Source organism: Panthera tigris, chromosome C1 (assembly GCF_018350195.1).
Source record: "Panthera tigris isolate Pti1 chromosome C1, P.tigris_Pti1_mat1.1, whole genome shotgun sequence".
NCBI lineage: Eukaryota > Metazoa > Chordata > Mammalia > Carnivora > Felidae > Panthera > Panthera tigris.
In genome coordinates, this window is record NC_056667.1 from 185,853,518 (window position 1) to 185,872,097 (window position 18,580).

General features: G+C 39.9%; 1 protein-coding gene across 7 annotated transcripts in view; it reads right to left on the reverse strand.

Moving 5' to 3' along the window:
• The window catches only part of C2CD6 (C2 calcium dependent domain containing 6), a 147,836-nt gene that overhangs the window by 27,340 nt on the left and 101,916 nt on the right, over nucleotides 1-18,580 (reverse strand). For all 7 annotated transcript variants that reach the window (XM_042995068.1, XM_042995067.1, XM_042995070.1 and 4 more), the window contains one exon: nucleotides 2,894-2,952. In XM_042995068.1, coding sequence (XP_042851002.1) covers nucleotides 2,894-2,952 — 59 coding nt within the window. The remainder of the gene's footprint in view (nucleotides 1-2,893; nucleotides 2,953-18,580) is intronic.

Here is an 18,580-nt window from a genome sequence, read left to right on the forward strand (position 1 = left end):
CACTTGAACCACATTTTACCTCCAATGTGGGTGTTTACCTCCAATGTGGGTGTAATATCATCTCTCCACTAAGCCCCCTGACACCAGGGATTGGAGAAGGAGAAACAGAGTGCCAAGTAGCCTGTCTCCCCACTGCTTAGTTTTGCCTCATTGATGTCAGGTGGGGATGGAGGCTCAATTCCCTACTGGATCCTACTGACATAGGGGGCAAGGGAAAAACTAGTGCTAGCCAAGACTCCATTACACAGCCTTATTAAATTTTGTTGCTACTAAGTGTGGATGGAGGCTCAGTTGGCTATTGGACCCAACTGATACCGCCCTGGTGCTAGAATCAGAGTATTGGTTACTTTCACAAGCCAGGGGATGAGAAGATCAGCTTCTAGCTTAGCCCCACCAACACTATCCTATCAAGGGATATCGGAGTATTGCCTTGTTCTGCTGGGTGGAGATAGCAGAACAGCTGCCTGCTCAGTCTTACTTCCACCTAATGGGGAAACCACAGTGTGCCACCTGTTTACCAGGGGTAAGGGTGGAGTATGAGATAAAAGATCAACTTCCTACTTGTATCCACTGAAACCATGTGCTGGGAGAGGAGTGTAATTTTTTCATTGGAGTTTGGCTGGAGTAGGGCAGGCATTGCTAAAACAGTTTACTGCTGTTAGCCTACCCCTTTCTGGGTTTCTTGGTTAGAGGGAACAGGCTTTCCTTGGAGCTTTAGTCTGTGCCTATTGGCAGCTTCTAGTTGCAGGCTTCTGCAGTGTCCTGTTCAGAATATATTAGGAACAAATAAGGAAACTTAGAAAACTCACACCATGTCCTCAGATCCCCAGGAAGCCTACCTCCTTCTTTCTTTGTTTCAGAGATTTCTTATGCTTGTTTGTTAAAGGTATATATATTTTTAGTTGTGATGGGAAGAATCTAGGAGGAATGGGGTTATTCCATCTTGTCCAAACTGAAGTCTCTTCATTTTAATATAAAGCTTTTGAATGTTTGTAGGTTCCTTTAGCACTACTATTTAATTTCTCAATGCTTTTATAGTAACACTTTTTTTACTTTATTTTTAATTTTTTTATTTTTTAGAATATTTTTTAATGTTTATTTATTTTTGAGAGAGAGAGAAACAGAGTGCAAGCAGAGTGAGGGGCAGAGAGAGGGAGACACAGAATAGAAGCAGGTTCCAGGGTCCAAGCTGTCAGCACAGAGCCTGACGCAAGCTCAAACTCATGGACCATGAGATCATGCCCTGAGCTGAAGTCGGATGCTTAACCAACTGAGCCACCCAAGCACCCCTATTTTTTTTTTTTTTACTTTAAACAGTAGTATTACCAGATTACAGATTTGTGAAGATAATCTGGATGTCCTTACCCTAGGATTTACAGGATAATCTCATCTTGATTCCTACTTTAATGGTATAAATGAAGGCTGTTCTTTCTCCTCCACCATGCCTCTTCCTAATGCCATGATAATTCTTTTTCCTTTATCCTTTATCTTTTTTTATACAGTGATGAGCTTTTGCATATAAATTATATAAATATTGTGTGTATGTGTTTGTGTTTCTAACAGAGAAATTACAGGGTTTTAGCTGAGTTGAATACACCAGTCCCCACATGGGCCTTGACTGCCTCCAATCTAGAGTCTTGGGAAGTTGTGGCATGCAGTTCTTCACATCCACAGGTGGCCTTTGGCCTTGGCTGCAAGTGATCTAGAGGGGATCAGGAGTATAGGATATCTGGGAATAAAAACTATAGAGTGTCATTTACCTAACACTACCAATACTTTTAGGGGGCTGTCACAAAGCAGTTGGTAGAAAGAAACTATTAGTGATAACAGCAAAAAGACAAAATCTATGTGGCAGACAAAATATAACATCTATTGGGTGACTACTTTGTACTACTGTTCCAGGTGTGAGAAGATAAAAAGATAAGTAAGATAAATACCTTACTCCAATGTAGAAAAGACTATGGTCAAATATCGTATAAAAGATAGGATATTGCTTTGGTGGTAATATGCTAAATCACCTAAAGTGCCATAGCTAATATGTAGTCAGGCTCAATCTGAAGCTAGTTGTCAAATCATCTTTAACTGTCAATGCTACTTTGCCTATGCCTGCTGTACTTTGTAAACTTGTCTCACTTAGAACAATTATGTTACTGTATATATAATGGTTTACTCCAAATGAGTCTTTCTGCTACCTCACTGTAAGGTCTTTTAAGTTCAAGATATTCATATACCAAATCCTACTATCTACAAAAAATATTAGTAGGGGGTTCCAATGTCTTGGATTAAGGAGTCAGTTAGTCATTAAAAATTACAAGGAAAAGCACTTTGATTCTTTCCCCTTGTGAGAGATGATTCTTACCTACTGAATGTAAAATAGGAAGTAGACCAAAATTTTATTTCTCTTCTCACCTTCCATGTCAGTATTTATTTCTTGCCTAGTTGTTCTAAGTCACACATCCCCTGTTCCATTTCTGCAATACTTACTGCTATTTTCAAGACGCAGAAGAGGAATCCATTATAATTAATTTCAAGTATTAATGGACAAAAGAGATGAGAATGGCTTCTTTAAAACTATTTATATCAAAACAGATGGGCAGAGGTGGTCTATGCTTCCCTAGTGCTATTGTGAGTTGCCCACTAAGCAATAGATATATGGGGGGAAGCAGAAGTAAAGAATTCAGAAGTGTAGCCTGCTAAAGTTAATGTTGTTTATAGTGCTTTATAATAATTTATAGATTTTTATATGATAAATATATAGGATAAATATATAATAAATTTTATTTATAACAGATTCATAATAATGCATATGCTTGCTTGATGACAGAATATCAGTAATTAATTCAAAACAATGTAAAATATTAATGATTTTTAAATGATCTATCAATCTACTTACTGATTTGCCCTTTTTATTTGAATTTTTTTGTCCATGGAACTTATCTTGCATTAACCTATCTGAAAAAGAATTAAAAAAAAGATTGTATAAATAAGTTAGCACTTGTGGCATTTGACAAACACGATCTATAGGCATGTCTCTAACTAATGATGGTGCAGCATAGCAATTAAGAGCACAGGTTCTGGGACCAGACCGCTTGGACTCAAACAGTCTCTGTAAATAACCATCTAACTTTGGACAAGTTATTTTGGCTCTCTCTGTCTCAATTTCCTCCATCTGTCAAAAGATAAAGATCCCCTGCCATAAGGCATGTGATTTTAAGGGCTAAAGCATCTAACACTGGTCTGGAACATAATAAGCACAAAAAGAATGCAACTTTTGTTGTTTTTGTTACTACTACTCCCTTTGCTCTGACTCCTGATGTACTGTAACCTTGGGTCTGTCACCTAATAAGTCCAATTACTATTTTCAATAGTATTGTTAAAATGCATGCATTAAGTTATTAAAATTAAATGTCACAATGGTCTATATTTTTATGTCTTTTAGTCAGATGACAGTATATATTTGTATGGAGTACTTCTATTTTTCTGGTTCCTAATGCTAGTTCAAAAAATAAAAACTAAATTACGAACAAACAAAACCTTATCATTGCACTCTACGTGGTTCTGAATGTTTTTTGTGGGTGTTAAATTTTATGCACGTTATTCAAAGTTGTGTTTGACTAGATATTTAAAAGATTGCTTTTACTCATCCTTCTTGGAATCTCATTTTAGCATATCCTCTAGGAGTCATTTGGGTAATCTTCCATTATACATTTACTATTCATACCCAAATCTATAAAGCTGTGTAAACAATCTACATCTTAGATACTTTTCATTAATAATTTTATATTTCCTCAATAATTCATGACCGTAGGAGGAATCTCATGAAATAAACTAAAATAATTTATAAAGTATAGAATGGGACAATTATAGTCTTTAATTATTGGTAGTCCTAGGCTGAGATAAATGTGCATAAATATATACATTTATATAAGGGAGTGAGAGGTATCAATGAAAGTAGTTCCAAAGTAATGGAGCTAGGCAAATCCTCTAAATTTTTTACAAATAATAATAAATCAAGGAATTCAACAAGAGTGAATCAACTCTAAGTATACTGCATTTCATTTATTTATTTTTATAAAAGTAAAACTAACTTATGCTTTTTTTTTCAAGTTTTTATTTAAATTCCAGTTAGTAAACATACACGGTAGTATTAGTTTCAAATGTAAAATTTAATGATTCATTACTTACATACGACACCCAGTGCTCATCACTATTAGTGCCTTCCTTAACCCATCACCCATTTAACCTAGACTCTCACCCACCTCCCCTCCAGTAATCCTCACCTGTTCTCTACAGTTAAGAGTCTGTTTCCTGGTTTGCCTTTTTTTTTCCTTCACATTTTCATCTGTTTTGGTCCTTAAATTCCACATATGATTGTAATCATTTGGTATTGGTCTTTCTCTAACAGTTCACTTAGCATGATACATTCTAGTTCCATCCATGTTGTTGCAAATGGCAAGATTTCATTCTTTTTGATCATCAAGTAATATTCTGTGTGTATGTGTGTGTGCATTTGTGTGTGTGTGTGTGTGTGTGTGTGTGTGTGTGTATGGACATGGGCTCTTTCCATAGTTTGGTTATTGTTGATAATGCCGCTACAAACATTGTGGTGCATGTGTCCATTCAAATCAGTATTTTTTATTTCTTTGGGTAAATACATAGTGGTGCCATTGCTGGACTGTAGGGTAGTCCTATTTTCAACTTTTTGAGGAACCTCCATACTGGTTTCCAGAGGGGCTGCACCAGTTTTCATTCCCACCAACAGTGTAAGAGGATTCCCCTTTATATACATCCTTGCCAACACCTGTTGTTTCTTGCATTGTTCATTTTAGCCATTCTGATAGGTATCAGGTGGTATCTCATTGTACTTTTGATTTGTATTTCCCTGATGATGAGTGATGTTGAGCATCTTTTCATGTGTCTGTTGGCCATCTGGATGTCTTCTTTGGTAAAATGTTTATTTATGCCTTCTACCCATTTTTTTAATGTTTATTTTTGAGAGAGAGAGAGAGCACAGGTGGGGGAGGAACAGAGAGAAAGGGAGACACAGAATCGGAGCTATCAGCACAGAGCCCAACATGGGGCTCGAACCTACGAACGGTGAGATCATGACCTGACCCAAAGTCAGATGTTTAACCAACGGAGCCACTCGGGTGCCTCTCTTTCACCCATTTTTAATTGGATCATTTGGTTTTGGGGTGTTGGGTTGTATAAGTTCTTTATATATTTTGGATACTAACCTTTTATCAGATATGGTATTTGCAAATATCTTCTCCCATTCCATAGGTTGCCTTTCAGTTTTGTTGATTGTTTCCTTCACTGTGCAGAAGGTTTTTATTTTGATGAAGTCCTAATAGTTCATTTTTGCTTTTGTTTCCCTTGCCTCAGGAGACATATCTAGTAAGAAGCCACTACAGCTGATGTCAAAGAAGTTACTCCCTCTGTTATCTAGGATTTTAATGGTTTTCTATCTCATATTTAGGTTTTTAATCCATTTAGAATTCATTTTTGTGTGTGGTGGTAAAAAAGTGATCCAGTTTCATTCTTTTGCATGTTGCTATCCAGTTTTCCCAACACCATCCATTGAAGAGACTATCTTTTTCCCATTGGATATTCTTTCTTGCTTTGTTGAAAACTAATTGACCATATAGTTGTGGGTTCATTTCTGGGTTTTCTATTCTGTTCCATTGATCTATGTGTCTGTTTTTGTGCCAGTACCATACTTACTGTCCTGGTGATTACAAGTTTGTAATATAACGTGAAGTCTGGAATTGTGATGTCTCCAGTTTTGCTTTTCTTTTTCAAGGTGGCTTTGGCTATTGGGGTCTTTTGTGGTTCCATACAAATTTTAGGATTGTTTGTTCTAGCTCTGTGAAGATCGTTGGTGGTATTTTGATAGGGATTGCATTAAATGTGTAGATTGCTTTGGGTAGCGTGGACATTTTAACAATATTTGCTCTTCCAATCCAGGAGCATGGAGTGATTTTCCACTTGTTTGTGTCATCTTCAATTTCTTTCATCAGTGTTTTATAGTTTTCAGAGTACAGAGTTCAGAGTTTCAAGTTCACAGTACACCTGTACTTTTTTTTTTTTTAATTTTTTTTTCAACGTTTTTTATTTATTTTTGGGACAGAGAGAGACAGAGCATGAACGGGGGAGGGTCAGAGAGAGAGGGAGACACAGAATCGGAAACAGGCTCCAGGCTCCGAGCCATCAGCCCAGAGCCCGACGCGGGGCTCGAACTCACATACCGCGAGATCGTGACCTGGCTGAAGTCGGACGCCCAACCGACTGCGCCACCCAGGCGCCCCCAGAGTACACCTGTACTTTGGTTAGGTTTATTCTTAGGTATCTCATGGTTTTTGGTGTAATTGTAAATGGGATTGATTCCTTGATTTCTCTTTCTGCTATTTCATTATTGGTGTATAGAAATGCAACAGATTTCTGTATGCTGATGTTGCATCCTGTGACTTTAGTGAATTTGTATATCAGTTCTAGCAACTTTTGGGGGGAGTTTTTGGGTTTTCTATGTAAAGCATCCTGTCATCTGCAAATAGTGAAAATTTGACTTTGGATGCTGTTTTATTTCTTTTTGGTGTCTGATTGCTGAGGCTAGAACTTCCAGCAGTTTGTTAAAAAAAAAAAAAAAAAAAAAAAAAAAAACATGATCAGAATGGACATCCCTGTCTTTTTCCTGACCTTAGAGAAAAGTTCTCAGTTTTTCCCCATTGAGGATGATATTAGCTGTGGACTTTTCATACATGGCCTTTATTATGTTGAGGTATGTTCCCTCTAAACCAACTTTGTTGAGGGTTTTTATCATGAATTGGATGTTGTACTTTGTCAAATGCTTTTTCTGTTTCTATTAAGAGGATCGTACGGTACTTACCCTTTTTTTTATTGATGTGGTGTATCACACTGATTGATTTGCAAATATTTTTTTAAAGGTTTATTGGGGTGCCTGGGTGGCTCAGTCGGTTAAGCGGCCGACTTCGGCTCAGGTCACAATCTCGCGGTCTGTGAGTTCGAGCCCCGCGTCAGGCTCTGGGCTGATGGCTCGGAGCCTGGAGCCTGCTTCCGATTCTGTGTCTCCCTCTCTCTCTGCCCCTCCCCCATTCATGCTCTGTCTCTCTCTGTCTCAAAAATAAATAAAACGTTAAAAAAAATTTTTTTTAAAATAAAGGTTTATTTATTTTGATATTCAGAGAGATCAGGGGAGGTAAACAGGGAGAGGAAGAGAGAGGGAATCCAAGCAGGCTCCACTGCTTGTAATGGAGAGCCCAATGAAGGGCTCAAACTCACGAATTGTGAGATCATGACCTGAGCCTACATCAAGAGCTGGATGTTTGACTGAGCCACCCAGGTGCCCCTGATTTGTGAAAATTGAGCCACACTTTCAACCCGGGAATAAATCCCACTTGACCATGGTGAATGATACTTTTAATGTACTGTTGAATCCGATTTGCTAGTACTTGCTTGAGAATTTTTACATTCATGTTCACCAGGGATATTGGCCTGTAGTTCTCTTTTTTAGTGGGGTCTTTGTCTGAATTTGGTATCAGGGTATTGCTGGCCTCATAGAATGAATTAAGTTTTCCTTCCTTTTCTATTTCTTGGAATAGTTTGAGAAGAATGGGTATTAACTTTTTTTTTTTTTTAACATTTTATTTATTTTTGAGACAGAGAGAGACAGAGCATGAACGGGGGAGGGGCAGAGAGAGAGGGAGACACAGAATCGGAAGCAGGCTCCAGGCTCCAAGCCATCAGCCCAGAGCCCGACGCGGGGCTCGAACTCACGGACCGCGAGATCGTGACCTGAGCTGAAGTCAGACGTTTAACCGACTGAGCCACCCAGGCACCCCGGGTATTAACTCTTTAAATGTTTAGTAGAATTTGCCTGTGAAGACATCTATCCCTGAACTTTTGTTTGTTGGGAGATTTTTGATTACTGATTCAACTTCATTGCTGGTTATTGATCTGTTCAAGTTTTCTATTTCTTCCTGTTTCAGTTTTGGTAGTTTATATGTTTCTAGGAATGTATCCATTTCTTCTAGATTGTCCAATTTGTTGGCATATACACTTCCATTACATACTTTTATAATTGTATTTCTGTGTTGTTGGTTGTTATTTCTCCTCTCTCCTTTCTGATTTTATTTGGGTCCTTTCTTTTTTCTCTTTGATGAGTCCAGCCAGGGGTTTATCAGTTTTATTAATTTTTTCAATGAACCAGCTCCTGGTTTCATTGATCTATTGTTTTGTTTTTATTTTTTATATCATTTATTTCTACCCCAATCTTTATCATTTCCTTCCTTCTGCTGGGTTTAGGCTTCATTTATTGTTCTTTTTCTCGCTCCTTTAGGTGAAAGGTTAGGTTGTTTATTTGAGATTTTTCTTGCTTCTTGAGGTAGATTTGTATTGCTGTATAGCTCCCTCTTAGGATCAATTTGCTGCATCCCAAAGGTTTTGGACCATTGTGTTTTCATTTTCATTTGTTTCCATTTATTTTTAATTTCTTCTTTGATTTCCTCATTGATTCATTGATTCTTTAGTAGCAAGTTCTTTAACCTCCATGTATTTTTGGTCTTTCAAATTTTTTCTTCTGGTTGACTTCAAGTTTCATAGCGTCGTGGTGAGAAAAGTGGCATGGTATGATCTCAATCTTGTTGTATTTGTTGAGGCCTGATTTGCAACCTAGTAAGTGATCTATTCCGGAGAATGTCCCATGTGCACCTGAAAAGAATGTGTATTCTACTGCTTTAGGATAGAATGTTCTGGTCCAGTGTGTCATTCAAAGCCATTGTTTCCTTGTTGATTTTCTGTTTAGATGATCTGTCCATTGATGTAAGTGGGGTATTAAAGTCCCTTACTATTACTGTATTATTACCAATGAACTCCTTTATGTTTGTTATGAATTGTTTTATTGTTTATTTTTACAAAATGTTTATTTTGAGAGAGAGAGAGAGGGAGAGGGACAAAGAGAGAGAGGCAGAGAGAGAGAGAATCTCAAGCAGGCTCCATGCTGTCAGTGCAGAGCCTGATGTGGGACCCAATCTCACAAACTATAAGCTCACAACCTGAGCTGAAATCAAGAGTCAGACACTTAAGCGACTCAACCACCCAGGCACCCCATGAATTTTATATATTTGGGTGTTCCCATTTTGGGTGCATAAACATTTGTGACTGTTATATATTCTTGGTGGATAGACCCCTTTATTATGATGTAGTACTCTTCTTCATCTCTTGTTACACTCTTTGTTTTAAAGTCTAGTTTGATATAGATATCAATGAATATTGATATCTCTAGCTTATTGCTACTCAGGCTTTCTTTTGATATCCATTTGCATGATAAATGCTTCTTCATCCCTCATTTTCAACCTGCAGGTGTCTTTAGGTCTAAAATGAGTCTCCGGTAGGCAGCATATTGATAGGCCCTATTGTTTTTTTATCCATTCTGACACCCTATGTCTTATGATTGGAGTGTATAGTCCATTTACATTCAGAGTAATTACTGATAGATATGTATTTAGTGCCATTTTATTACTTGGTTTTGTTTTTGTTTCTGGAGATTTTCTCTGATTCTTTCTTGTCTTTGTCACTTTTGGTCCTTCCTTTCCACTCAAAGAGTCCCCTTTAATATTTCTTGTAGGGCTGGTTTAGTGGTCATGAACCGCTTTAGTTTTTGTTATCTGGGAAACTATCTCTCCTCCTATTCTGAATGATAGGCTTGTTGGACAGAATATACTTGGCTGCATATTTTTCTCATTATGCACTTTGAATATACCATGCCACTCCCTTCAAGCTTGCCAAGGTACTGTGGAGAGATCTGCAGCTAGCCTTATGGGTCTTCCCTTATAGGTTAGGGACTTCTTTTTTCTTGCTGATTTTAGGATTTTTTATCACTGTATTTTGCAAATTTAACTACAACATGTATTGGTATTGGCCTGTTTTTGTAGATTTTGATGGAGTTCTCTCTGCCTCCTGGATTTGGATGTCTGTTTGCTACTCCAGATTATGGAAGTTTTGAGTGATTTTCTCAAATAAACCTTTTGCCTCCTTTTCTCTCTTTCTTTGGGACTCCTATGATACAAATGTTTTTGTTTGATGGAGTCATTGAATTCTCTAAGTCTATTCTCATGTTCCATAATTCGCCTTTCTTTTGTTCAGCTTTTGTCCAGTATTCTATCTTCATTTTTTTTTTTAAGTAGGCTTCACGCTCAGTGTGGAGCCCAATGTGGGGCTTGAATTTATAGCACTGAGATCAAGACTTGAACTGAGGTCAAGAGTTGGAGGCTAAAAAGACTGAGCCGCCCCCTAGATGCCCATTATTCTATCTTCTATATCACTTACTCCTCTGCTTCTTTCATCCTTGTGGTCATTATATCCAATCTGTTTTAAATCTCAGTCACTGCATTTCTCATTTCTGTCTGTTTTTTTTTCAATATATGAAATTTATTGTCAAATTGATTTCCATACAACACCCAGTGCTCATCACAAAAGGTGCCTTCATCAATACCCATCACCCACCCTCCCCTCCCTCCCACCCCTCATCAACCCTCAGTTTGTTCTCAGTTTTTAACAGTCTCTTATGCTTTGGCTCTCTCCCACTCTAACCTCTTTTTTTTTCTTCCCCTCCCCCATGGGTTTCTGTTAAGTTTCTTATGATCCACATAAGAGTGAAAACATATGGTATCTGTCTTTCTCTGTATGGCTTATTTCACTTAGCATCACACTCTCCAGTTCCATCCATGTTGCTACAAAGGGCCATATTTCATTCTTTCTCATTGCCACATAGTACTCCATTGTGTATATAAACCACAATTTCTTTATCCATTCATCAGTTGATGGATATTTAGGCTCTTTCCATCATTTGGCTATTGTTGAGAGTGCTGCTATAAACATTGGGGTACAAGCACCCATATGCATCAGTACTCCTGTATCCCTTGGGTAAATTCCTAGCAGTGCTACTGCTGGGTTATAGGGTAGGTCTATTTTTAATTTTTTGAGGAACCTCCACACTGTTTTCCAGAGTGGCTGCACCAGTTTGCATTCCCACCAACAGTGCAAGAGGGTTCCTGTTTCTCCACATCCTCTCCAGCATCTATAGTCTCCTGATTTGTTCATTTTGGCCACTATGACTGGCATGAGGTGATATCTGAGTGTAGTTTTGGTTTGTATCTCCCTGATGAGGAGCGACGTTGAGCATCTTTTCATGTGCCTGTGGGCCATCCAGATGTCTTCTTTAGAGAAGTGTCTATTTATGTTTTCTGCCCATTTCTTCACTGGGTTATTTGTTTTTTGGGTGTGGAGTTTGGTGAGCTCTTTATAGATTTTGGATACTAGCCCTTTGTCCGATATGTCATTTGCAAATATCTTTTCCCATTCCGTTGGTTGCCTTTTAGTTTTGTTGATTGTTTCCTTTGCTGTGCAGAAGCTTTTTATCTTCATAAGGTCCCAGTAGTTCATTTTTGCTTTTAATTCCCTTGCCTTTGGGGATATGTCAAGTAAGAAATTGGTATGACTGAGGTCAGAGAGGTCTTTTCCTGCTTTCTCCTCTAGGGTTTTGATGGTTTCCTGTCTCACATTCAGGTCCTTTATCCATTTTCAGTTTATTTTTGTGAATGGTGTGAGAAAGTGGTCTAGTTTCATTCTTCTGCATGTTGCTGTCCAGTTCTCCCAGCACCATTTGTTAAAGAGACTGTCTTTTTTCCATTGGATATTCTTTCCTGCTTTGTTAAAGATTAGTTGGCCATACTTTTGTGGGTCCAATTCTGGAGTCTCTATTCTATTCCATTGGTCTATGTGTCTGTTTTTGTGCCAATACCATGCTGTCTTGATGATGACAGCTTTGTAGTAGAGGCTAAAGTCTGGGATTGTGATGTCTCCTGCTTTGGTCTTCTTCTTCAAAATTACTTTGGCTATTCGGGGCCCTTTGTGGTTCCATATGAATTTTAGGATTGCTTGTTCTAGCTTCAAAAAGAATGCTGGTGCAATTTTGATTGGGATTGCATTGAATGTGTAGATAGCTTTGGGTAGTATTGACATTTTGACAATATTTCTTCTTCCAACCCATGAGCACAGAATATTTTTCCACTTCTTTATATCTTCTTCAATTTCCTTCATAAGCTTTCTATAGTTTTCAGCATACAGATCTTTTACATCTTTGGTTAGATTTATCCCTAGGTATTTTATGCTTCTTGGTGCAATTGTGAATGGGATCAGTTTCTTTGTCTTTCTGTTGCTTCATTATTAGTGTATAAGAATTCAACTGATTTCTGTACATTGATTTTGTATCCTGCGACTTTCCTAAATTCATGTATCAGTTCTAGCAGACTTTTGGTGGAGTCTATCAGATTTTCCATGTATAACATCATGTCATCTGCAAAAAGTGAAAGCTTAACTTCATCTTTGCCAATTTTGATGCCTTTGATTTCCTTTTGTTGTCTGATGGCTGATGCTAGCACTTCCAACACTATGTTAAACAACAGCGGTGAGAGTGGACATCCCTGTCGTGTTCCTGATCTCAGGGAAAAAGCTCTCAGTTTTTCCCCATTGAGGATGATGTTAGCTGTGGGCTTTTCATAAATGGCTTTTGTGATATTTAAGAGTATTCCTTCTATCCCGACTTTCTCAAGGGTTTTTATTAAGAAAGGGTGCTGAATTTTGTCAAATACCTTTTCTGCATGGATTGAGAGGAACATATGGTTCTTACCTTTTCTTTTATTAATGTGATGTATCACGTTGATTGATTTGTGAATGTTGAACCAGCCCTGCAGCCCAGGAATGAATCCCACTTGATCATGGTGAATGATTCTTTTTATATGCTGTTGAATTGATTTGCTAGTATCTTATTGAGAATTTTTGCATCCATATTCATCAGGGATATTGGCCTGTAGTTCTCTTTTTTTACTGGGTCTCCGTCTGGTTTAGGAATCAAAGTAATACTGGCTTCATAGAATGAGTCTGAAAGTTTTCCTTCCCTTTCTATTTTTTGGAACAGCTTGAGAAGGATAGGTATTATATCTGCTTTAAACGTCTGGTAGAACTCCCCTGGAAAGCCATCTGGTCCTAGGCTCTTATTTGTTGGGAGATTTTTGATAACCGATTCAATTTCTTCACTGGTTATGGGTCTGTTCAAGCTTTCTATTTCCTCCTGATTGAGTTTTGGAAGAGTGTGGGTATTTAGGAATTTGTCCATTTTTTCCAGGTTGTCGTTTGTTGGCATATAATTTTTCATAGTATTCCCTGATAATTGCTTGTATTTCTGAGGAACTGGTTGTAATAATTCCATTTTCATTCATGATTTTGTCTATTTGGGTCATTTCCCTTTTCTTTTTGAGAAGCCTGGCTAGAGATTTATCAATTTTGTTTATTTTTTCAAAAAACCAACTCTTGGTTTCATTGATCTGCTCTACAGTTCTTTTAGATTCTGTATTGTTTATTTCTGCTCTGATCTTTATTATTTGTCTTCTTCTGCTGGGTTTGGGCTGTCTTTGCTGTTCTGCTTCTATTTCCTTTAGGTGATGTTAGATATTATATTTGGGATTTTTCTTGTTTCTTGAGATAGGCCTGGATTGCAATGTATTTTCCTCTCAGGACTGCCTTCGCTGCATCCCAAAGCGTTTGGATTGTTGTATTTTCATTTTCGTTTGTTTGCATATATTTTTTAATTTCTTCTCTAATTGCCTGGTTGACCCATTCATTCCTAGTAGGGTGTTCTTTAACCTCATGCTTTTGGAGGTTTTCCAGACTTTTTCCTGTGGTTGATTTCAAGCTTCATAGCATTGTGGTCTGAAAGTATGCATGGTATGATCTCAATTCTTGTATACTTATGAAGGGTTGTTTTGTGACCCAGTATGTGATCTATCTTGGAGAATGTTCCATTTGCATTCGAGAAGAAAGTATATTCTGTTGTTTTGGGATGCAGAGTTCTAAATATATCTGTCAAGCCCATCTGATCCAATATATCATTCAGGGCCCTTGTTTCTTTATTGACTGTGTGTCTAGATGATCTATCCATTTCTGTAACTGGGGTGTTAAAGTCCCCTGCAATGACCACATTCTTATCAATAAGGTTGCTTATGTTTGTAATTGTTTTATGTATTTGGGGGCTCCCATATTCGGCGCATAGACATTTATAATTGTTAGCTCTTCCTAATGGATAGACCCTGTAATTATTATATAATGCCCTTCTTCATCTCTTGTTACAGCCTTTAATTTAAAGTCTAGTTTGTCTGATATAAGTATGGCTATTCCAGCTTTCTTTTGACTTCCAGTAGCATGATACATAGTTCTCCATCCCCTCACTTTCAATCTGAAAGTGTCCTCTGGCCTAAAATGAGTCTCTTGCAGACAGCAAATAGATGGGTCTTGTTTTTTTATCCATTCTGATACCCTATGTCTTTTGGTTGGCGCATTTAGTCCATTTACATTCAGTGTTATTATAGAAAGATATGGGTTTAGAGTCATTTTGATGTCTGTAGGTTTCATGCTTGTAGCGATGTCTCTGGTACTTCGTCTCACAGGATCCCCCTTAGGACTCTTTTAGGGCTGGTTTAGTGGTGATGAATTCCTTCAGTTTTTGTTTGTTTGGGAAGACCTTTAGCTCTCCTTCTATTCTAAATGACAGATTTGCTGGATAAAGGATTCTCAGCTGCATATTTTTTTCTGTTCATCACATTGAAGATATCCTGCCATCCCTTTCTGGCCTGCCAAGTTTCAGTAGAGAGATCCGTCACGAGTCTTATCGGTCTCCCTTTATATGTTAGAGCACGTTTATCCCTAGCTGCTTTCAGAATTTTCTCTTTATCCTTGTATTTTGCCAGTTTCACTATGATATGTCGTGCAGAAGATCGATTCAAGTTATGTCTGAAGGGGGTTCTCTGTGCCTCTTGGCTTTCAATGCCTTTTTCCTTCCCCAGATCAGGGAAGTTCTCAGCTATGATTTCTTCAAGTACACCTTCAGCACCTTTCCCTCTCTCTTCCTCCTCTGGAATACCAAGTATGCGTAGATTATTTCTCTTTAGTGCATCACTTAGTTCTCTAATTTTCCCCTCATACTCCTGGATTTTTTGTCTCTCTTTTTCTCAGCTTCCTCTTTTTCCATAATTTTATCTTCTAGTTCACCTATTCTCTCCTCTGCATCTTCAATCCGAGCTGTGGTTGTCTCCATTTTATTTTGCAGTTCATTTATAGCATTTCTTAGGTCCTCCTGGCTGTTCCTTAGTCCCTTGATCTCTGTAGCAATAGATTCTCTACTGTTCTCTATACTGTTTTCAAGCCCATCGATTAATTTTATGACTAATATTCTAAATTCACTGTCTGTTATATTGTTTAAATCCTTTTTGATCAGTTCATTAGCTGTTGTTATTTCCTGGAGATTATTTTGAGGGGAATTCTTCTGTTTCATCATTTTGGATAGTCCCTGGAGTGGTGTGGAACTGCAGGGCACTTCCCCTGTGCTGTCTTGAATAACTTGCGTTGGTGGGCAGGGCTGCAGTCAGACCTGATGTCTGCTCCCAGCCCACCACTGGGACACAGTCAGACTGGTGTGTACCTTCTCTTCCCCTCTCCTAGGGGTGGGATTCACTGTGGGGTGGCGTGGCCTGTGTGGGCTACTTGCACACTGCCAGGCTTGTGGTGCTGGGGATCTGGTGTGTTAGCTAGGGTGGATCGGCAAGGTGCACAGGGGTGGGAGGGGCAGGCTCAGCTCGTTTTACCTTTGGTAATCTGCTTCGTGAGGGGTCCTGTGGCATCAGGAGAGAGTCAGACCCACCGCCAGAGGGATGGATCCATAGAAACACAGCCTTGGGTGTTTGCGGGGTACAATCAAATTCCCTGGCAGGAACTCGTTCCCTTTGGGAATTTGGGGGATGGGCGAGGGAGATGGTGCTGGCGAGCGGCTTTGTTCCCCACCAAGCTGAGCTCTGTCGTCCGGGGCTCAACAACTCTCCCTCCTATTGTCCTCTAGCCTTCTCACTCTCTGAGCAGAGCTGTTAACTTATAACCTTCCAGATGTTAAGTCCCGCTTGCTGTCTGAATACACTCCGTCTAGCCCCTCCATTTTTGCCAGCCAGACTTGGGGCCTCTGCTTGGCCCGTGGGCTGCCCCTCTGCCCCGGCTCCCTCCTGCCAGTCCGTGTAGCATGCACCAGCTCTCCACCCTTCCTACCCTCTTCTGTGGGCCTCTTACCTCTCGTCTGTGCTTGGCTCCAGAGAATCTGTTCTGCTAGTCTTCTGGCAGTTTTCTGGGTTATTTAGGCAGGTGTAGGTGGAATCTAAGTGATCAGCAGGATGCGGTGAGCCCAGCATCCTCCTAGGCTGCTAACTTCCGAGACCAGCTTCCTCTGATTGTTTTATTACTCTTATCTCTGTGGCACGAGTCTTCCTGATGTTTTCTATGCTTTTGTCAACCCCAACAAGTATCTTTACAATTGTTTTAAATTCTCCATCAGGGATATCACCTATATCTGTTTCAATTATATCTCTGGTTCTTTCTTGTTCTTTCTTTGGAATGAATTCCTCCATCTTGGCGTTTTGTCTAAGTCTCTGTATTTTTCCATGTGGTAGAAAATCCAGTTTTGTTCCTGCTCCTTAGAGTAATGGCTTTATGAAGAAGAAGTCATATTGTGTCCAGGGCCTGGTGCTTCAGGTAGTGTCTGTGGTGTGTGCTTCATGCTCTCTTCTGCTGTGTTTTCGCTGCTCTATCCCACAGGTCATTCACCTGCAGAGGTTCTCCTTGCCTGCAGTGGGTAGTGTTTGGACCTTGGCCAGAGTATGATGAGTTTTAACTAGGTGTGCTCTGATCTGCTTGTTAAATGAGACCTGATGCTACTTCCATTATAACAGAAGACTAGCAGATCTGTATGGTTGGTAGACATGGTGCATGCAAGTGTTTCTTCTAGTCTTCTGGGGAAGGGGCCCACCGCACTGGTCCTTAGGGACACTTGCCCAAGGAAAGCAGTACCAACAGAGTGCAGGGGGGTGTGACTTGATGTAATCAGGTTATTCAGCCAGTCTTGGTGTGGTGCTGTTTACTGAAGTTGGTTTATGCCAAGGTGGGGAAGAGGGGAATGACACCAGCCAGCTCCTTTGTCCCTAGAGTTGGAACATCGTTCTTGCTGTTCTCAGGGAAGCACTCCTAGAAGAGCGAATGATTTCCCCCTCACATGTCCCAGGTGTTTTTCGGATTGCTGTTTTCATGTTGTCATCACTGTGTTGCTTGTCTGCCTGGAGCATCACAGTACACTTTGGGCTCTATCTCAGCCAAGCCTGCTAACTTTTAAAACTCCAAACTTTAGGGACCAGTAGGGACATGCGCTGGTCTTCTGGGAGTGGGTCTTGCTGTGCTGGGACTGGTGCATGTTTGACCAAGAAGGCTGTCACACCAGAGTACAATGGTATGGGAATTGGAATAAGCAGGCTCAACAGCCTATGTCCAGGTTGCTGCCTTCAGCAGGTGTCTCTGTGCCTATGCTAAGGCATGGGGGAGAAAAATGCACCCACTGGTTCTCTTATCTTTGGAGAGGCAACTCTCTGAATGCCACCTCTCACAGTTGTGCTCCAAGTAGAGCAACCAGTCTCTCCTCATGTGCCTTAGGTGATCCTCAGATCACATCATTTGCCCTGGAGTTGCTTGCCTGCCTTCTCTCCAGGAGTAGGAGGGTAGCACCCTCAGGTCTCTATCTCAGCCAAGCCCACTGACCTCCAAAACTCCAGTCTTTGAGCCCTGCTGGTTGCAAAGTCATGAAAATCAGCCCCTCTCATTTTCCCAACCAATGGCAATGGGGAAGGGTGCTCTACTCTCTCTCACCTTTCTCCACAACCAGGGCTCCCTCCCTTCCTCAGCACCTATGATCCGTTTCTCCCCCGAACTATATCTCTGCACTTCCTAACTTCCTCAGTGTGGCCTCTCCTGTCCCTTTAGTTGTACGGTTTAGTTTGTCAGTCCTCAGGTGGATTTCTTGGGTATTCAAAATGATTTGGGGGCGCCTGGGTGGCTCAACCAGTTAAGCATCTGACTTTGGCTTAGGTCATGATCTCACAGCCCATGGGTTCAAGCCCACATTGGGCTCTGTGCTGACAGCTCAGAGCCCAGAGCCCACTTAAGGTTCTGTGTCTCCCTCTCTCTCTGCACCTCCCCAGCTCACGCCCTGTCTGTCTCCTTCAAAAATAAATAAACATTTAAAAAAATGTAGGGGTACCTGGGTGGCTCAGTCAGTTAAGTGCCTGACTTCAGGTCATGATTTCACAGCTTGTGAGTTCGAGACCCACATTGGGCTCTGTGCTGACAGCTCGGAGCCTGGAGCTTGCTTCAGATTCTTTGTCTCCCTCTCTCTCTCTCTCTCTGCCCCTCCCCCACTAACACTGTCTCTCTCTCTCAAAAGATAAAAACATTAAAAAAATATATAAAAATGTAAAAAACCAAAATGATTTGGTAGTTATCTAGCTGTGTTCAAGAGATTAGGCAAGCCTAGCATCCTCCTGCTATGACACCATCTTAGCTCCCTCCTTCATATAAAGTATTTATAATAGATTGGGTTAATTAGATAAGACTGGTCTGCATGAGTAAACTGATTGTCAGTTTG